Consider the following 20910-nt stretch of genomic DNA (forward strand, 5'->3'; position numbering starts at 1 on the left):
TTTGATTTCTCTGTTGCGTTTGAGGCTGCTTTACTTCCATAGTCCCTCTCTAATAACTTCCTGACTATGTAGGGCTGGAGTGAATCATTATGCCTGGTCCAAAGAACCTTGTGTGTTATGTAAGTATTAAATTAGTGGTGTTTTTCTTTGTTTGTTTGGTTTTGTTTGGTTTTCACTTGTTTGTTTTAAAAAGAAACCAGAACTGTAGGAGGATGTAACAATACAGCAGCAAAATGGTGTACAAAATTTTAGTCTGGTAAAGATGACTTAAAATGAAGTAGTTTATATGCTAGAAAGAATCTAGAAATAAACCATGTTTTAATATTGAAAAATATTAATTTACCTTGTTCTAAACACATCCATACTACAGGCTAAATCCTTGAACAGTACTTATGCAATTTTCACTCATCTTGTAAGTGAAAGAATCCATGTGCTAGAAATTGTACTACTTCCAAAAGGAGTTTCTTTCTTTTTTTTTTTTTTTTTTTTTTTTGCTACTAGTATACATTTATACATTTACACTACTTAATGCATTTTCTAGAATGTATTCTCTGTCACTACAGCAATTTCATGCAACACTATGCTAAATCTGTTTATGTCCCCTATATTACTAAGTAAATGTTTTATATAAAAATATATTAAGAAGTCAATATTTCTACTATATTTTTGATAACTGAATCTTTCACTGCACACTTGTCTTTTCCACCTTACATGATCTAAGGTAGTTGTTTTTTAGATTTGGAGGTTTTAAAAGAAATGGAATCACATCATCACTTAGGAAATCAGTTTTGATTTCTCCAAAATCCTTTGGTGATGTAGCCAACTACGCAAAAATTTACATTTCTTATGTAATTGTTCTTTGTGATTTAATGAGTACAGTAGTATCTAGTAGCTCTTTAGATTTACAGAATATCACAGGGAAAAGAGCCATACCTGTATTTCTTAAATCAAAAGCAGACAACGGTGTTTTCCACTTGATCTTTTCTTAAATAGGAAGTTTTTATAACTTGTTTATGGATTCCAGAATAAAAGAGTGCAATCCTATAATATTCAGAAGTTGTATTTAATAAATAATGTCTGCCATGAGATGAAACAGCTGATGATCTTTAGAAGGCTTTTGCTGTTGTTGTTGTTGCTTTTAACACTGAAATGCATGTAATTCTACTTCAGCATATATTTCATGCCTGGCTTGGCAAAGAATATCTGCAATACATTGAGCAATTCATGCAGTTTTTGGAAGACAGATATTATTTATTCTGGCAAAGACGTTTTTCAGGAGTGAGCTTATACCAGCCTATAAATGCTTTAAGAACAGCTACAGAATTAATGGAACAAAATTCTTCTCAATGGTGGCAGATGATGCAACAGCAGCCAATGAATGAGTCTCTGAATGAGCATTATGAAATAATTCTTCACCAAGAGCACTGGAAGAAGCTTCCCATAGAGGTAGATTTTCTGTACTTAATGGAATTCAAGACTTGACTGAAAACTGTGTCGGACCTGAACGAGTGATAGGGCCACTTCAATAGGTAGTTATACGCTGGAGGAAGACCTCAGGATGTCCCTTCCAACCAATATTTCTGTAATTCTATGATTTTATGATTAAGGTACTCAGGCTAATACAATCAGTATTGTTGCCATAGGAGAAGTTATGGCTGAGGTTTGCCTAATGCTACCTTTGAAAATATCTTCTTGAAAACCAAAGTGTCTTGAAGTCATTACCCAGCTACAGGTACAGAAAAAAAATGTTTACCTGACTTAACATCTTATATAGCCTCAATAAATTAGGATGGATTACCTGACAGTACCACAGATATAAAGTATCAAATGCTAGAGGAAAGATAAAGGAAGGATTGTTTGAATAATGTTGGAATTTTGCAAATCACAGAAATAACAAAACAGTGGGCTATATATCATTTCCAAGATAAATTTGAGAACCAATACACTGAAGAAAGTCCATGAAAAGATTTTAGAAGTTATTTTTTTCCACAGTCCTTACACAATGGTAGGGTAAATTCTATGCTAGATGAATCTTGGGCAATGTCACTAAGGAAACTTAAAGGGTACTCGATACCTATGTTTAAGCACTTAGCTGAAGGCTTGATATGTTTTTTGTCTGTGATGGGAGTTGAGAAACATAGCTCACATGTAATCTGTAGGTCAGAGGAAGTAGTTATTCACCTTTAATTAACACTTTTTATTCTGTGCCTTGAATACTGCCACCAGTTTTGGAGTCCCAGTACAGGAAAGATGCCGATGAGTTTGAGTGAGCTTGGCATAGGGCCATGAAGATGTTTGGAGGTCTGGAAAACGTAACTTGTTAGGGGAGGCTGAGTGTGCTGGGCTTGTTCTCTGCATGGGGGTGAGGAGGAGAGAGGTGATGCTGGCTCCTCTCTTGAGTAAAGCCCAACAGTAATGGATGTGGTCAAATAGCTGTTTTAGTAAGGTAGGATAAAAGAGACTACAGGTAGCAAGTAAATCTTAAATCTTAGTCCCTTCAGATGTTGGGAATCCCTCTTTTGTGTAGTACCAGAGAGATCTTCCCCCAGCATGCTGCACACATCCTGTCTGTGAAGAGGTCCCTCCTCTCCTTCATGCCATGGAGCCTCATATTTTATGTAGCAAATAATCATATATCTTCTGACAGGCTGGAACATCGTCTGCATCATACCATTTACCACTAAAGCATGGGCCTTAAGTGCAGGGCCCAGTAGAGCATATAAGGAAAGATTTTCCACAGTGACAATAATTGTTTAGAACAGGGTACTCAGGGAGGTTGTGGGATCTGTGCTCTTGGAGGTTTTTAAGACCTGATTGAACTGGTCTGAATTCAGTGTTGACCCTGCTTCGAGCAGGAGGTTGGACAAGAGGACCGAGAGGCCTTCCAGTCTGAAGGACACACTTCAGCCGTGTGATTCTGGAGTTCTAAGCAGACACCTCATTTAAGTGCATTAGTCTGTGAGCTGAATCCCTCCAAACAAGCTAGCTGACAAACATTAGATGAGAGCCCATACTGAGAAAATCAGCAGAAGTTAATTAAAATGTGTCTTCCCAGACTACTGAAAGTAAATAATTTAGGGAAAGAATTTAACTTGGACAGATATGGTTGGGAATGAAGCAAAGCTGGGCAATGGGAGAAGGAACTATCGGAGTAAAAGAACAGCTAAGACTGCTTAAACACTTTCATCTGTTATTCTGTTTTCCTTTTCTCAGAGAGTTATATTCCCAGAGTGGAATCAATTTCAGTATAACATTATCCTAAATGTCAGCTAGCATGGATGAAAAAACTGGAAAGGGCACAATTATAAAGTTATGAAACCATTAACATATATTGAACTAATTATATGCAAGATGGAGTGGAGTCTTACATCACTAGGACAGTTTGTCCGAGGAGCACCACCTCCCTTTCTATAAACACAGCAAAGGCCGACGTGTTGCAGTGTGCTTGCCCTTCAGCCCATGTCCACGTACTGACACCCATTACAGCACATGTGCTGCCCAGACGGTGTGTGCTGTGGCTGTGTGCACACCTCTGAAGAGCTGCGTGTTCCCAGGGATCTTGTTTTAGGTGTAGTTGATAAAGCACATTTGCTCGAAATACATCTACCCGTACACTAAGACCTGTGAAAATCATACAGATTTGATTCTGGTACTGTATGCTGGTTAGTCTTTTGATACTATCCCAGAAGTGACTCGTGTTTCATACCGTAGTCTTTTTACGTATGATTCCTTCATCATCTTTCAGATCACAAAGTGTAAATTTAACTTCCATGCCTGACCCTGGGCTTAGTTTTTATTCAGCGTGTTCCTGCTTCAACCCACTTAGTCCCAGCACTGCCTGGATGTAGATGTTTACCCTGTCTGCTGCTAGAAGAACAAAGATCACACCTGGCTTTTTGTTAACTCATGGAGTGAGGATGCCAGGGTAAATGATTTTGAAGCACACACCTGAAATTTTGTTTCCATCTGAAGGCAGAGTTGGAGATCAGCCAGCCTGCTCTGCAGCACAGTGTCTGCAACCAGAATAATTGCCAGGGATTCTTGGGCTGTGGCCAACTCAGTTATTCTCCTGGAAGTTACCGAGTGGAGGGAGTGTGAGGGTAAGTGCAAGAACATTTGTTCCCTTACTCTCTTGCCATGCTGTTCTCTGCTAATTGGGATGAATTACAGACCGGGGGGGGGAACTAAAAAGAAGCAACCTTAGCAATCCGAGTTTGTTACAAACAGGCTTCCAGTTATGAAAAAATAATAATAATAAATCAAGTATATTAGATTAAGTTGTTACGATTCATAGCCTTTACAACATGGTCATAAAAAAAAGCTGTTGTAGACTCACGCAGCTGCAGCAGTGTTCAGATAGATTTGGGATAAGGATTGTAATAGCTGCCGCCAGTGGCGAAGTTTACCAAAGCTGTTCTGCTTGTCTGTTGCCTGCTCTCATACTCTTGCTTGAGATATTAACATCAGTCCCGTGCTGGGATGGAAGGGGCAAAAAGACAGAGAGAAAAGGGATCTCACTGCTCTTATAAACCTTTGTAGTTCAGCATCCTGTTTATGAATTTTGCCCTACCCTTGTTGATATGTGAACACATTCGGTTTCAAGATGTCTATTCATCTTTCAGCTGCTTTTATAACATAGTCATGATCACAAAGATAAATCAGTGTAGATGTATAGTGTACTATACATACAGCGTGTATACTTTTAACCTTATCAGTTTCCTCTTCAGAAGAACTTCAAATTACCAGTCCCCTGACCTTATCCAAAAGGATATGAGTGCTCTAGCTTCAGACAAGGTTGCGAACCAATATGTGTTATCTTTCATATTGAATTAATTCCTTTTATTAAATCCATCTTTTTGTGATTAAGAGGACAGACTGAGGGAAGAACAAATGAAATTAAATCAAAATTGTCATTCTTATCTGCCACTACCAATATGCAAAAGTTACACTGGAAGATCGAAGAACAATGGAATTCTTGTGGTCATGATATGCCTTACTCCACAAAGATAAAAAGGATCAGATAGTGAAAAATGACCTCTCAGCCTTTAGCACTAGTAGTATAGAGACCCTAGGAAACTGTTTCCTTGTACAAACCTTTTCCTCAGTTGGATTTCCCACTGAATTTTACTTATTTTCCTATTAAATTCTCAGTAGACTCACAGTCCCAGTAAAAGTAATTTATTTCACGTGTTATTTCTCATTTTGCAGAGAAAAAAAAAAAACAAAACATCCAAGGCTTGACCCCCTTCTTGAAATAATAAGATTATTTTTAGGGCAGTTAAAAGCTTTTATTTTTTTATTATTATTATTTTTTCTTCCCCCTCACTATAAGGTGACTTAGATACCCCTCCTCCAAAAGGAAAAAAAAAAAAAGCTATGGAAAAATATATCTCTTTGTCTGTGCTGCATTTAGGATGTGGTCTTGCCCCAGGAGCCCAGAGAAGTGCAGTTACGATGCATCTGAGCTCAGGGGCCCAACTTTCCGTCTACGTCCAAACATTCCTTCTGATTAAGCTGAAGCACACACTCCTGGGTTGCGTAAAAAATATCCGAGCGAACTCTCATGAGTAATATCATTTGAGCATGATTTTGGCCGCAGCTATTTACAAGTTCGGCTTTTGACTGAAGTGAGTAATTTAATTATGTCGAGCCTGTGAAGTTCTCCTTTTATTTATGTATTTCACCCAATTGTGTGGCTCGCGTTGCTATTGGCTCGGGTCCCTGCAGCCTACCAGATGACTCTGGAGTTACATAAGGCTCAACTCGGAGCCTATATAAAGCCTTTTTGCACTCCAGCAAAGGCAGAATTTTATCGAGACACAAGTCCAGTGCTTTGGTTCACACAAGCAGGAAGAGATTCGCTCGAAGATATCCTGAAACCTGAACCTGTGCTGGTTTATTCGCCAGCCAGCACTTCACAGCTGTCAACCTGAGTCGCAAGTAGCAGCTACTGTGAGTAGCTTCCGTGCACTATGAAGAATTTTTCATTTCCTATGCAGGATAGCACACATCAGACTGAAAGTCCTTCTACTCACAGATTCCTGAGTTTGACAAATAAGTCAGATCCTGTTGGAAGACCAGAGAGAGATGAGCAATTAGCTCAAGTAGAGATTGCTGTACTGGGGGTGATATTTCTGACAGCGTCTGTGGGCAATTTTATTCTCATTTTGGTGCTGTGGAGAAGAAGAAAGAAGCTCTCTAGGATGTATGTATTCATGCTTCACCTCAGCATAGCTGACTTAGTGGTAGCCTTTTTTCAGGTACTGCCTCAGCTTATATGGGATATTACAGATGTTTTCATAGGGCCAGATTTCTTGTGCAGAATTATCAAGTATCTACAATTGCTGGGCATGTTTGCCTCCACTTACATGATAGTGGTCATGACAGTGGACAGATATCAAGCAGTTTGCTACCCTATGGTCACTTTCCAAAAGAAGAGAGCTCTGTGGAACATTCCCATTTGCACCAGCTGGTCTATATCCTTGATTCTTAGCCTACCACAGGTATTTATCTTTTCTAAGACTGAGATATCTCCAGGCATCTTTGAATGTTGGGCTGAATTTATTCAACCATGGGGCCCTAGGGCATACGTGACTTGGATTTTTGTAGTTATATTCTTCATTCCCTCAGCTGTCCTTATCACATGCCAGGTTAAGATTTGCAAAATAATCAAAAGAAATATATATGTGAAAAAACAGAATGAATATGAAGTAACAAATCAGAAGCAAGTCCTGCCATCCCGAGCAAGCAGTGTGAACTGTATTTCAAAGGCTATGATCAAGACTGTAAAAATGACAGTGGTGACAGTTGTTGCGTATGTTCTCTGCTGGTCACCTTTCTTCATTGCACAACTGTGGTCTGTGTGGTTCCCAAGTGTCATTACTGAAGGTAAGATACTCTCCATCCTCATTAATAATTTCATAGCAGGCTAGCACATAGCTTTACATGTGGACTTTGTTTTTGTGTAAAAGTTACCTGTGATCATTTGGGTATGATTAAAAATAAATTACTGTATTATTTATCTACTGTATCGAATTAGATACAGAGAACGTCATATATTATGTGATGAAAACAATGTAAGTAAGTGTGTTTTGTGTGGTGAATGATTCTGTGATTAACAAACAGCAGTGAAAGTAATGCTCTGACAAGGGTTTAGTTCAGACTTTTGGAGGTTTCAGATGGTATAGCAGCAGTATTTGGGGCTCTTGAGATGAAAAGAAGTAGCTAATTATTCAATGTAATAAAATAAATATTTTTATTTAATGTATAGAACAGTGGTGTTCTAAGAAATCTGATTTTTTTTTGAATATTGAAATCATGTTGATGAGTCTCTGTAGTACAGTACAAGACAATTCAAAGTCATGAAACAGCTCTTTATACATATATATATATATATATATATATATATATGTATGTATATAAAAGCCTAGTGGATATATCAAAGAACATCATGCTGGAAACAAGATTAATCATGTCAAACTTATACTTGCCTCTTTGTGGAAGGCAGGATCTCTGTAGGTGAGATTATTTAAGTTCACCTATTGAAAATTTAAAGATATTAGCCTAAAATATATAAATAATAGCTCTGTCTGATAAAAAAAAAATCTGATCTTTGTTTTAAGAATTCTTTCTGTCAGTGTGAATTTGAGTATTACCCTACATATAGTTATATCAATGTATGTGTTTGTCTGTGTCTGTGTAGCAGGTTAGCAATAGCTTTTAAATGTAATGCAGCTATCAAAAAAGAGCTATATAGAACTATTTAACTCTGAAATGCATACAGTGCAATATGCTTTATACCCTAGACAGTTACAAATGGCATTGAAAAACTGGTATTTTCCCAGTATTACTGTAATATTAATATATGAGGAGGTACACCAGAAAGCAGCAGATTGTGAAAATGTTACTTACTTGTATGAATGCTTTATTTACTGTTATTCCTTTAACTACTTCATTCCAGGTTCAGCATTCACCATTATCATGCTTCTTGGGAATTTAAATAGTTGTACCAACCCGTGGATTTACATGTATTTTTGTGGCCACATCCCATATTGCACAAATAAGCAGCTTGAGAACACCTCAGCTCAAGAAGAGTCGGTGATCACAGGAAGCATTCATCTTGTAGACAGAGACCCTGAGGAAAACATTACTTCTGCATAAATGTTGAATGTTTTTTCTTGTTTTGTTACATTTGCCATGTTTGCAGGACATATCAATATTTTACCATTGTATTTGTTTTGTGGATAAGGAAGCTGGAAAATTGCCTTTTGTTGTATAAATGTATTTTTCTGCAGTTCTGTAGCATATGCAGAAGTTTCTGTGTTGTGCAAACTTGAATCAATACTTCCATCACCACTGTGTTATCAAAATGAATTCTTGCAAAGACTGAGAAAGATACGTTAAATATTTCAGATATTTTGTGTCATAAACTACTTCTGTGATTCTGGGTTTTTAAGTAGCAATTTTCTATAACTTAACCCAACAAATTGAGACATAGTTGGAAAGGAATCTGACATAATTAGACTTGAATATGTTTTAAAATTGAACTTTGAATTGTTTGTGATTCCAATGTGATTGGGGGACAGCTTGACAAATCTTGAGAAATAAGCAGAAAGTCTTTTTTTTTTTTTTTTTAATACCTGTTTTTATTAACTCCTTATACACATGTATAAAATTCTGAGCAGCTTACTGTCCTTTTATAAAAAAGATTTCAGTTTCCTTGTGACACTGACCACCTACTTCAGTGTCTGATGCTGTTGTGAATCACAGAAGGTCAGCAGCACAGTGACGTTCCAGGTTTGTGGCTTCCTATTACAAAGCCATCAACACGGGATTTTATCTCCCATGCATTTCTTGATGTGCAAGCAGTTAGCTGAAACTCTCCACACATATATATATGTATAAATGCCTTAAATAAAAATATGCACTAGGAGTGTACACTCCCATTTGGCATTCTGCGTATTTTTATGCAGGTTGTATTCAGATCTATTTGTTCTGGCATGTGATTCATTGACAGAATGTGCTCAGAACCCCTTCAGGTTCAAATTCAATCATTTCACCTTTCTGGTAAAAATAAATCTGCATATCTTTATTTCAAAACACCATTTGCTTGCTAGTGTGTGGGTGTTTATGCAGGTAGCTATTTATTCCCCTCCCAATGTCTACAATGTAATCAGAGCAGAAAGGAAGGAATATTAGCAAGGCTCTTTCAGGTGAGACCAGAGCTGCATGCACAGAGATTCTTGGTGATGCTTGCATATCATCTGCCCACATTATATCGATGCTATATCAGTGCTATTCAAGCATCATTTTTATGACTACTAGCATTCTCAATCTTGTATTTAAATGGAAAAGCAAAAGATTTTTTTAATAGCCTTTAAGTTGTACTCAAACTAATACTGCGTAAATACTGATTGAATTGTGAGAAACAGCAATGTATAATAATAGTTACACTTCAGGTTAATGTGTGCTGATATGATTGAATATCCTCTCATTTCTAGTTCCCACATAGGCCAGAAAGGGGTACTGCTGTTCTTTAGGGTGGAAAAAGCTGGTATATCCTAGTCCAGATGGCTAAAAAAGTCTCCAGCAAGAAGGAAGAGAAAGAGGCTGGGTGAAGATAGCGCCAGAGTCAGACAGGAATGGGATGAATCTGTATAAAGACTCTGTTATAATTTAAATTTTTTATTTTTTATTCACCATTCCGCCCCCCCCCCCCCCCCTTTAATTAATGTTTACTAATTCTACCCCTCAACATGTTCCCAGTTAGATCAATTACCAAACTTAAGTCACAGTTTCCTTATTTGGGGTACCAAGGTCCAAAATTTAATCCATACTACTGATGGGATATTTGTTGCATTAAACCATTCCCTTTCCAAGACTTTATTTCAAATAAGCTCTCAGATAGGTTGATCCTGTTGACTTAATCCAGTGGTTAAATAGAAATGCTTCAAGGAATGACCTGTGTTCTAGTTCCACTGAATTTGCAGCAAAATTCATTGAAAGCCTCAAAAGGTATATATTTTCATGGAAACAGGTATTCGGATTATGTGCAAATAGTCATCCAGATCCAGAACTGACATAAGTCACAGTACTATCCACAGACTGCCATGGAGCCATTTCAGTTTACACCAGCCTATCTGGTTTCTGAAAGTGAAAAAATGTAACTTCTGCTGCTTACATTTCTGTGTTGCTCATATAGTTGTTATTAGATTTATAAATATTTTGGTAGAGCTTGATTTCTCAAATAACTAGCTCAATGTGTTCTACAAAACTCTTAGAGCAATATTAGACGTCAACATTTCAGTTATCTTGATCATGTACTGAATGAAATGCCACAGCTTCTTTAAAACAATCAATGAAGGATCACTGTCTGTAATACTTAAAACAATGATATTTTAGGCCTTCAAGTGCTTTATTTCTCATTTTTTAAATCTTTTTCCCCCCTTCACCCCCTCTCCCTTCCCAAGGATCAGTCCAGCTGCTAAGAATAAAAACAAAGGTTATTGTACCATAGTGTCAAACTACAGGATATAAACACTTCTACATTTATTCCATCAAGATGTATTTGAACAGCAGGTATTCCTGCTTATTTATTTATTTATTTATAGCGAAGCGTATTGGGCTGCATTTTCTGGATCCTGATCATTATCCACTCCTTTCCTATTTGTCTATGCTTGGGGGAAGATAAACTAAAATGAACTCTACAAGGAAGAACCCCTCAGAAGACACAGGCTGCCCCCATGGCTTGCCTTGCCATGATGGAAATTCCATAGTGATAGCTTTTTTTTTTTTTTTTTTTTTCCCCATTTATTTTTCCCCTGATTAAGTTATTTCTTTACTTTTTAAAGAAGACATTTTAAAATATCAAAAAAAAATTCCTTTTGCAAATTTTTGCACAAACGTTTTCTTAGGAGTTATATTTTGATTGTCTTGTGCTCTCATTTTTCTTTGTGTTTTGATTCTTTAGCTGGACTGTATCTTTTCTAATTCAATGTCACAGATTTCCAATAAGAATCACAGTGTCTCATTATGAGGGATGACTCTGAGACATACCTGTAGTCTGGCCAGGGTGTTTAATCCATACAGGAGAATCAGAGACTTGAATATACAAGTCTCTGCAGGCACAGTGGAAGCACATGCAAATGAAAAAAGCCAGTTATCAGATGAAAGCATTCCTCATCAATGCTTACATTACAATTTCTTGTGTAAATAATTTCCAAAAGAGAAATGCAAAGTTTGCAAGTTCATACCCTTGACGTAAATTGCTATGTTTTTGATACATGCAGTGCGGTATAGCTTCTGGTTATCTATTTTTTATTTTGTTGTTGTTTTGTTTTATTTTTTAACTTGTCAGGGTTTTGCTACCAATGAGGAAAGGCACAGTTCAGTAAAATACTCAAGTTCATTCCTAAGAATGATTGTGTTTTGTTACACAGGTAACAAGAATCCAAGACAATGTGATCTATCAATTATGTGTGCATTTACTACAGGAAAAAAAAACAAACAAACAAACAACAAAAAAACACACAACAGCATATTTTGCTGTCTTCATGGTATATTTTGATAATTCTATTATTCTACAGAACCACAGCTGTGTTTTCATTGCCTGTCTCAGTTCAGATACTTAGATACTTGTAAGTGGTGAATACTGAAGTCAGAGGTTTTGGACATTAATATTTATCTTTAATCTTGCAATAAAATGATGCTGACAAATTTTAAGGGTCGTGCCAAAGCAATGTCCTGCCAATTTCACTTTGATCGTGTAGTTCTGACAATAACAGCTGATTGTCAGGTCAAATAAAGTTTTCCTTTCTCCGTGTTACTGAGGGAAGACTGGCGGCTTAATGTGCAGACCCAAGCTAGAATTGGCAGAGTTTGTTATGTGAGGCAGACGTGGCATGCAGACATGGCTGTATTGGCTAATTCCCAAACACATGGCTGGGATAAAAGTATCCTGAGGAGCAGGCACAAGTTAGCTATTCTTGGCTGAATAGCATCATGAGCAGACAAAGGGAAAGGAAGAAGATCCAGTTATTCAGTTCTTAAAATCCAATTAGTGTTGGATTATTCAAAATAAAGCAAACAAACAAAAAAGAATAAGTGAGTAAGCCACTTTCTTTTGTCTTCATAAGCTAAGAACTTGGCCCTGAATAGCCTGGGTATCTACGGAAAGCATACATGATTGCAAACCAGACGAATCAGACATGCAGTGAAATGGGATTGCAAAGGAAAAAACTTCAAATGGTAATTGTACGAGAGTAAGTGGTCACAAATTTATCTACTACTGTATTGGCTGATCCATACAGATTTGAACCAAAGACGAATTGCACTGTTAGAAAATCAGAAGTAAAACCTGGCATAATCTATGCTACGACACCAAAATTCCAGCTGACATCCTAGAACTCTCATCCCTGGTTGAATGTGTGCCAACCACAGGCTTCTCTGTGCCCTCATAGTCTCAGGCAGGGCCTCCTGATATGCAGTACTGTGCCCAAACTCTACCTGCCTGAATCTCTTGTAAAGGTGCTTGGGCTGCTTTCACTTGACATCTCTGAAACAAAATGATAAACACTGCATCTTATTTTTGGGTTTGTACGAGGCTTCTGCTGTTGCCACTTGAGGGCTTTCTGAGGGTCAATTCACTAAGAAAGCAAATTCTGGTCATCTTTACAAGTTCTCTGTAAAATCAATATTAATTTGTGCTTCATTTTTACAGGAACAAAAGAGATAATGGGCTTTGAGTGAAACCAAGCAAGCACTAACACCCCCTCCCCTCCTGCTTTCTTTTACTTCCAGCACAGCAGATGAAGCATATGCCTTCTACCATTAAGTGACAGCAACTAGCCTATTCTATCATCCAGTCCATAATGAACTTTGGATGTAATGAAACTCTAAAACTTCTTGAATTTCCATCCAAGTGTTGCCCTAGAGATGCAGTGCAAACATACCCAAGTGCTATAGTAGTCATCAAATGCTTTTTATATCATGTGTGACACTCTGAAAGAGCTTCAGAATTGGGGATTTATGCTTCTTGCATCCCTTGTTCTGCACTCAGTAGCACTTATGATTAATATTTAAAATTGTACATTACTCATATTTGAGCAGCAAATCTAAATTCTGATGCAACAACCCAGGAATCAGTGGGACCTTGTGGAGGAAACATTTCAATACGGTCCTGAAAAGAAGTTTTGGAAAAAAAAAAAAAAATTGTCCTGAAGCTCTATGGAATTTTTGGCTGGGAAAATAGGTGCTATTAATGACAGGATGCATCACCGTGTATCCCAGTAACTATTTTTCAAGAGAACTGATGTAGTAACAGAGAGAAATAACAGATATGAGAAAGATCTGATATGATTGTAATCATCAGCATCAGCATCAGCATTATCATAACTATTATTTAAATGAAATCAGCATATAACCTACATTCAGTTTTAAATAAAATACAGACTTGACAGGTACAACATACTTAGAGCAGTTCAGAAGCTGCAGTAGTATGGAATACATTATTTCAATCACAAACACAACTTTTATTTCTGATGTTGCTACTTTATTTCGATAATAAAGCATGGATAGTTTATTCTGTTCCAAGATTAATGTTCTAGCCATTGAATTCCATGAAGCTACACAAAGAGAAGTTTTGTCACAAAACACTAAAAATTTTCTCCATGTTTTTATACTTGGTCATGTATACATTAAACCAAAATTGTTGCTTATAGATACTGGTCTTGCATTCCTTAGCTTATTTTTGAGTTCAGTTTTTATCTATATCATCACCTTTGAAGGGAGACTAGGAATAAATTATCTGCTAGCTATCACAGTCTCCTGGAAGTGTTTGCCCATGTCTCTAAGTGTGTTAATAGATGTCTGGCCTCAGATGATTTAATGCTAAGTGGCTCCAGCTTTTGACTTACTGATGGGAAAAATTGTACTTCATCATAGAGAATACAAGCCTTCTGGCAAGCAGTCATGATGTGAACATGCTGCTTATTGATACATTTAATACAAATTCCAGTCTGCTGGTGATGTGATTCATATTCCCAATCCTCTGTTGACAAGATTGATACAATCTCATGTTCCGAGGTGGCATGTGTTCAGCTGTAACTATCTGTTCACAAAAAATATTAGCAAAACCTCAGGAAAGAAATCCACATTTTTTTCTCAGCACCTGGGTGTCTTGGAGTTTATTGCATTTGCTGTAGAAGAAGAGATTAAAAACTCCACCGTAACATTTGAGCTTGATATGTTTTTCCATTCCCACAGAGTAGTAATACTGGATTGTATGACACGCACACGTAGACTGTATTAAAGGAATGAGATGATGGAAAATCTAACACTTAGAGCTCCAGAAGTGCCTGAATGTCAGTATGCACAGGCTTAATGCATTGCTTAATCACATGGAGCTGCTGTTAGGTTGCTTGGCTGCTGCTCCTGCAGATTCTAGATGAAGTATGCCCAGCATGGAGAATATCCTGGCTGTTTCTCTCTGATGAGGATGTGTGAGATCAAAAAGGAGTAAGATGTGGTATAAAAGTCCCCCTCAGGGTGCAGAAAAAGTGCACATGCACGAATGGTACACAGTGGATGTTGGAAGCATATTGTGTTTATTTAGACTGCTAACAGTGACAACAACAGATGATTGGAAATGGACCACGTGTGTTACTAATGAGGATGTCTGCCTGTAGACATATGCACTCAAACAGGCAAAGTGACCACAGATTATCTCAGGGAATGCCCATAGTGAAGGCACTAGCACAAGCAAAACCTTAACTATTGTACTTTTTTGATGAAACAGTGCACTGAATATCTGACTGGTTGTGAACAAAGTAAAGCAAGGGATTAACACATGGAAAGTTGACCCCTTAGCATATACAGGGGTCCTATTGGGTGCCACGAGCTACTTCACTTCCCTGTCTCCCCCTCTTCATTTTGTGAGACTAAGAAGAGAAGAAAACACTTTGTTGCAACTCAGGTTCTGGGTTTGTTATTTTCTGGAGATGCAAATATTTTCAGACAATAACTTACAGAGGCTCCTTTTGCCTTTGTTTTGCCAACACAACACAAGGCAAACATTGTCTAACCAAGAAAACAACACAGAATGTTTGTGGATAGAGGCAGTTTAGTGCCTGGCATTCTGGAAACCTAAATGCACATAAATATCCCACGTTAATTAATAGGAACATAGTACAAGCACCTCTCTGATATCCACTCAAAACATGTATTCAACTGTTACTGTCTGTATCTTTTGACTCCTTTTTGCCACAATTGTCACCTTTGTCTGATACTTTTAGTAGAAGCTCCCTATAACATATGGTAGAAGCTACCATATGACAGAGATTTTGTTCTGCTGAAAATGAGGCAGTTAAGCTCATCTTACTCATAGTTTAATCAATGACTGTCTCTAAGCTACAAACTATTGAATTCTGTTTTTAATTACCCTGGAATATCATAAAAAATACATTTTAAGTCACTGAAATGCAGGAACTGAGCTGACTGAAAACCTGACTTATGTATTAATTCATTAGATTCAGAATTTCCTTTAATAAAGATTCTTTCCTGTAAATCAAAGCAGATGAGAGGAATATCATAAATGTAAAATGAGGTTAATCCTATTGAATTTTAAGCTGTGTTGAGGCTGATAGAATTAATTCATTGATATAGGACAAAGAGTTAACCTGAGACTTTGATCAAAAGAAATACAGTGTTTTATATGCATTATCTATACTATATCTGGAGGTATAAAAGGACTGTCCCTTGAATGCTATTGAATACTGGTGTGTGTTTCTAATGTAAGTCCATCATTCTGTAATTAAAAGAAAAAAAAACACTACACAAGTATGTAAAATCGATGTTTACATGTTGATTTAATTTTGTCATTTGATATAAACTGCATAAGTTGTAACATTGCTATTTCCCATACTTGCCTCCATAAATAGAATATAGTCTCCGTTCCCAGGCTAAGAAATCAATGAATTACAAGTTTGTACATGCATTTTTGTCCTGGATGGAAATTTATGGTTGATTCAGACAAAAATATGCTAATTGTGCTACATTCAAATTGCTCATCAACCTCCTGCATTTGTAAGGGAAAGAAATTGTGCAAAAGTATCATTTTTTTCCAGGAATTTCAAAATTTTTGTTAATACCAAATATTATGGTAATATATTAAGACTATGCTGTGTAGCTAGAAGACAATGTCACAGTGTAACAGGTAGAATCTACCTTTTCTTAACCTTGAAAATTAATGCTTTAGCACCGTGTACTTTTACATCATTGTTAAATGATGATTTATCTTGATATCTTACATGAGAATGAGAAAATAGAAATGGAAATACTTCAAATTTTCCACTTAAAATAATCTGAAACTCTGCTAATTTAAATTCTACTCTTCACAGAATGCCTCAGAACTCTAAAAATTAATATTAGTTTTATTAATTCCAGTTATTTCAAAATGTCACACCCCTCTGGTGTAAAAGGGAATGAAAATGATTTAAATGAGTGTTCATTACTGGCACCAACTTTCACACTCGAATGTGCTCCCTCAAGGCATGCTGCATGATTAGAAATTGAATGATCACTGAGAAATTAAAATGCTTAGTGTATCATGTGATGGACAAATTAAATTAGAAAATGGGCCTTGCTCAGAAAGTAAAATAAAGTAAAATAAAAATTAATATGAACCAAAATCTGAAACCAACTACAGACACACAAATTCTACATTCAACATAAAGACAAGTTGGAGGGGAAGGGTCTCATAAAGCTTTTTCAAGTCCAAGGCTATTCTACAGTGGACAACTTATTACAAGACTAAAAATCCAATAAAGTGCAAAAATGATTATTGCTGAATCCTACAAAATCCCTATTAACAACAGTTCTATCATATCTCTGTTTCAAATTGATGTTTGGCAAAGGGGTGTCAGTATTAGTACCTGTGGTTTCCTTTGGTGTCTGTGGAGAAAATGGTAATATTTCATCCTGGGTAGTCTTTAGAACAGTATTAACAAACACCTTAATGTGTCACATATGCCAAACTATGTTTATGTAAGTCTTAGAACCACTTCCATGCCAATATCAACCTAACTCTCATGTGTGCTGCCAGATTTTTGGTTGCTGTGTAATTGAGCAGCACATTTGCAGCCTGCCTTGATACCAAGTAAATACATTTAAGGAAGCATAGACTGTAGAAAACAGTCAGTTACCAAGCAAGTTTTCTGCAACACATATGCTATGGAACAGCAAAATGTAGCAGAATAGGTTTGAGGGTCAGTGAACAATGCCAATTTGTATGACATAATTACAGAAGCATTTGTGCTAATTTTTTCCTACCCCCTGAGAACATCTACAGACTGTTTAGTAACTATTAAAGTTTGCAATTTGTTCCTTGGCATATGGAGAATTCAAATTTTAAGCTGCTTACATACTTTTTTTTTTTTTTCATGTCTGTGGTTTGAAATCACTTGTTGCTTGAATAATCTAGCAATTCTTTTGTCCTGAGCCTTTTTTTTTTTTCTTTAATGAATTTTGAGAGTGTTCTGTTAGAAATAAGATTGTAAAGACTAAATCACACTCTCAAAGCTAATGAGTACTTAGTGGGTGATATCAAACTCCTACTTTTTGGGATTCCTAGTCTGAGGTCTGGCTGAAGACATGAGGATTCAAATAATGCAAGGATCTAGAAAAACCCTTGTGAGCAGACCTCAGGGTCTGCCCTGATCTCTGGAACACTATACATCATATGCAGAAGATATTCTTCTGCAAGGGGTATACAACCATATAACTGGATTTCTGGTCCTTACTGATTTATTAGCTTGTCTAACAGGGGGAGAATATTAAATACACCATATCTTCTCTTCATTATTGCCCTATCAGTCATTTTATGAAAAAGACCTTTAAAACAGTCCTTTAAAGTCGATTATATTGAGTGCTATATAATGGATAGATAAACACTATTTCTTCCATAAAATATTCACTTTCTTATTCAATACTAAACATGCCATTATCAGAATGAAATCTGATATTCTGATAGACATTGTGAATCCTTTTCTGTTATGCAATAATCTGAAAGAGTGAATGTTTGCCTAACATAGATTGTCGTATTTTCACAATGTACACCAGCTATTGAATGCAGAGGCTTCTAGGCTGTGCTTTCAGCAGTCACAGCCAAGATACCAAACTATGACTCCTAAAGAGTAACACTACACTGAGAATTAATGCTAGCAAGTAAACGAGAGTGCATTTCTTTCTGCCTTCATCAGCTAGCCATGGAACAAATAACGCCATGAAGGTTTCCTCTATTTTCAAGTCACATTGCAGTGTGAAGTACAATGTGTATTTTAGATATCCATGGTTAAATGGTTACAGACAGAGGCCAAGATATATGTAATATTATCAAAACATAACCTTTAAGATGTAAGTCTCTAAAAGAACAGCTTATTTATTAAAGCCTAGAGAATAATTACAGGCATAATTTTTAAATATAATTCATATATACTATATTTTTATTCTTAGAGTTGTGTTTGTCTTCCTGAACTTGAAAACAATGGGACTGATGCAGGTGGGAAAAGGAAAATTTGCTTTAAATAAAGAAAAGTATACAATGATCATGGAGAATAAAAAGAAATGGTACCAAGGACACCAGTGACTGCATATCCTCAGAAATTTAACCTAGTTTAACAGCTTCAGGTATGAGCTTTCTTACAAATCTCATTTTTTTTTTGTACATGTCTATTTGAACAATCATTTTTGTGAGAAATTTGTTATATAACAAGAATATGAATTCTTTTATAAAATGTTCTTAAATGGAAACTACAGCAAATTTCAAGAGCATGAAGCTTGTAAGGTTGTCTTAGTTCTACTTTTAATGTTATAACAAGCCAGACTACATCAAAGTAACTGGATAGTAAATAAGGATGCCAATATAACACCTTTTTTTTTTTTTTTCACTGAACATGCCATATTTGTTTTATTGAATGTCAATTAAATGAAAAGAGGCTCCTCAAACTAGGATTTGTCTTTGCTCTTTGAGGATTTGTCTCTGTTCTTTGTTTGAAGAAGGTGAACTGTAGAAACTTGTTTCATCCCTGAGTTTGGTTACAAATGTGCTAGATTGCTTTTGGTAATAACATGGTAGATTGCAAGTGGTGTTTGCCCCAGTTCAGCTACAAAGGAGAGCTTCAAAAAGGAAGAATAAGTAATGGTGGAAGTTAGAAGCCAGCTCAGTTAGGTACTGTGAAGGCAGAGAAGCCAGGCAGAGAGGCAGAGTCTGCTGGAAGCCTGAGAGATGTCTGGTAGGCAGAAAATGGAGCTGGGAAGTAGCTTTGTAAAACACCAGTCATACCTGCAATGTGTATTTCTGGGACTTGGATGCAGGTGGAGTTCAGATGAACTGTCCAAACAAGACAGAACTGAATATTTGCTGTGTTTGTGGTCAAGCAGGTCAAGCATGTGGTTACTTGAAGAAATAAGAAGGCTTCAGTAAGCATTCATGAGACCATTTGGTTCACATTCGGTGAAAGGTTTCAGCTAAAAAAGTATGAAATAGAACTCTGAAATGTCAAAATGATCATTTTTTCATTCAAAGATAGCACTTTATGAAAAAGTAAATAGGATTAATCTGTTTTCAATTTTATGTTTCAATAAATCCAGAGAATCTATCTGTTTTGAATTGATCTTGATTTAATATTGTTGTCAATGTCGTAGTTTAAAAATCATCCATTTTCTAAACAGCTCACCCTCTGGGAGAATAGTTGGCCCACTGTGTTGCCAAATATGAAAGAGCTGGGTATGCCACAGATTTCAGAAGAATGCTCTGGGATCACTGTCTGGGTAGTTACAGTTCAGCCCTCATACCATCTGTCAAAATGACCACACAGATGAGTGAGTGCTCAGCAAACATAGATAGTGTTATAAGCTCTCTATAACTGTATGTCTGAGTCAGTTTTATGTCCTTCATGTTGTTACATCCAACTAAGCTTCTGAAGTATATTTCTGCTAGATATAGTATTCTTCTGAATATGTATTAAAACCTGCTTTATGTGAAAAAGAGTTATCAGTTAAAATTTCTTGGGCTGAAATGCAAATGAACAAGGAGGTAATAGCCAGCCAACATGATCGTTGCATCCCAAATCTTTCATGGAATAATAATATATAAAAACCCCTCAGTGTATAAATATTGCCTTTATGCTTTGAAATTTATCATACCAATTGGCACACAGGCAATATGAAGCGAAAGTTCCAGTACATGTGTACTTTATGGTATAATAAAAAAAGACACAATATTCTTCCCACAGGAAATGTCACCTACAGGAGATAGCATAATTCATTTAAAAGGCACCTCCCTGAGAGGTAAATTCTCCCTGTGTTGCAACATTCAATCATTTCCTCTAGAAATTTGTCTAAATATTGCATTTGATGCTGGTTCTTTATGAAGAACATCTATATCTAAAATTAATAATTTATTCTAACTTTCACTAGGATTAATTTTAAATGAAAAAGGTCTAGGTATTGTATCATAGAATCATACAATAACTTAGGTTAGAAAGCACCTCTGGAGGAGATGTAGTCCAATCCCCTGCTCAAAAGAGGTCTAATTAGTTTGGGTTGCTCAGGGACTTGTCCAGCAGAGTATGCAGCATAGATTATAAACTTAATCAATCCTATTTTTGGCTCAAAGCCCTACATTTGTAACTAGACAGGACCACTGGTAGAGAGTTTAATGAAGCTCTTCTATTCTGTTTTTCTTAGTTAATTTCTAAGACCATGATACTTGTGCATTGTATTTCCTAGGCATACTTGAGTTATGCCAATATACAAATAGGCAAGAAATTGTCTCCTGTACTGGATTTCATCATAGCTTAATCTTTACATTTGTATCTGAACTACAATTATGAGATGTAGATGCTGAAATACTGC

General features: G+C 36.5%; 1 protein-coding gene across 2 annotated transcripts; it reads left to right on the forward strand.

The window, feature by feature from the left end:
- LOC137849636 (arg8-vasotocin receptor-like) lies at positions 1-11377 on the forward strand. 2 transcript variants are annotated; one of them, XR_011091997.1, is made up of 3 exons: positions 1-119; positions 3973-4100; positions 7961-8088. XR_011091997.1 is itself a non-coding variant. In XM_068669467.1 (2 exons), the coding sequence occupies exons 1-2, from the start codon at positions 5973-5975 to the stop codon at positions 8158-8160; spliced, it is 1116 nt and encodes a 371-aa protein (XP_068525568.1). In that variant the 5' UTR covers positions 5379-5972; the 3' UTR covers positions 8161-11377. The 2 variants fall into 2 exon arrangements, 1 of the variants encoding a protein (XP_068525568.1); XM_068669467.1 differs by lacking the exons at positions 1-119; positions 3973-4100 and adding an exon at positions 5379-6888 and having other exon boundaries at positions 7961-11377.
- Positions 11378-20910: the final 9533 nt, after the last annotated feature.

This window comes from Anas acuta, chromosome 1 (genome assembly GCF_963932015.1).
Source record: "Anas acuta chromosome 1, bAnaAcu1.1, whole genome shotgun sequence".
Taxonomy (NCBI): domain Eukaryota; kingdom Metazoa; phylum Chordata; class Aves; order Anseriformes; family Anatidae; genus Anas; species Anas acuta.

What these genes read in the sequence shown, in the direction of transcription:
- LOC137849636 (XM_068669467.1), top strand. Translation starts at nt 5,973, where the DNA reads ATGAAGAATTTTTCATTTCCTATGCAGGATAGCACACATCAGACTGAA. An exon ending in CCCAAGTGTCATTACTGAAG is followed by an intron (nt 6,889 to 7,960) that starts GTAAGATACTCT and finishes ACTTCATTCCAG; the next exon opens with GTTCAGCATTCACCATTATC.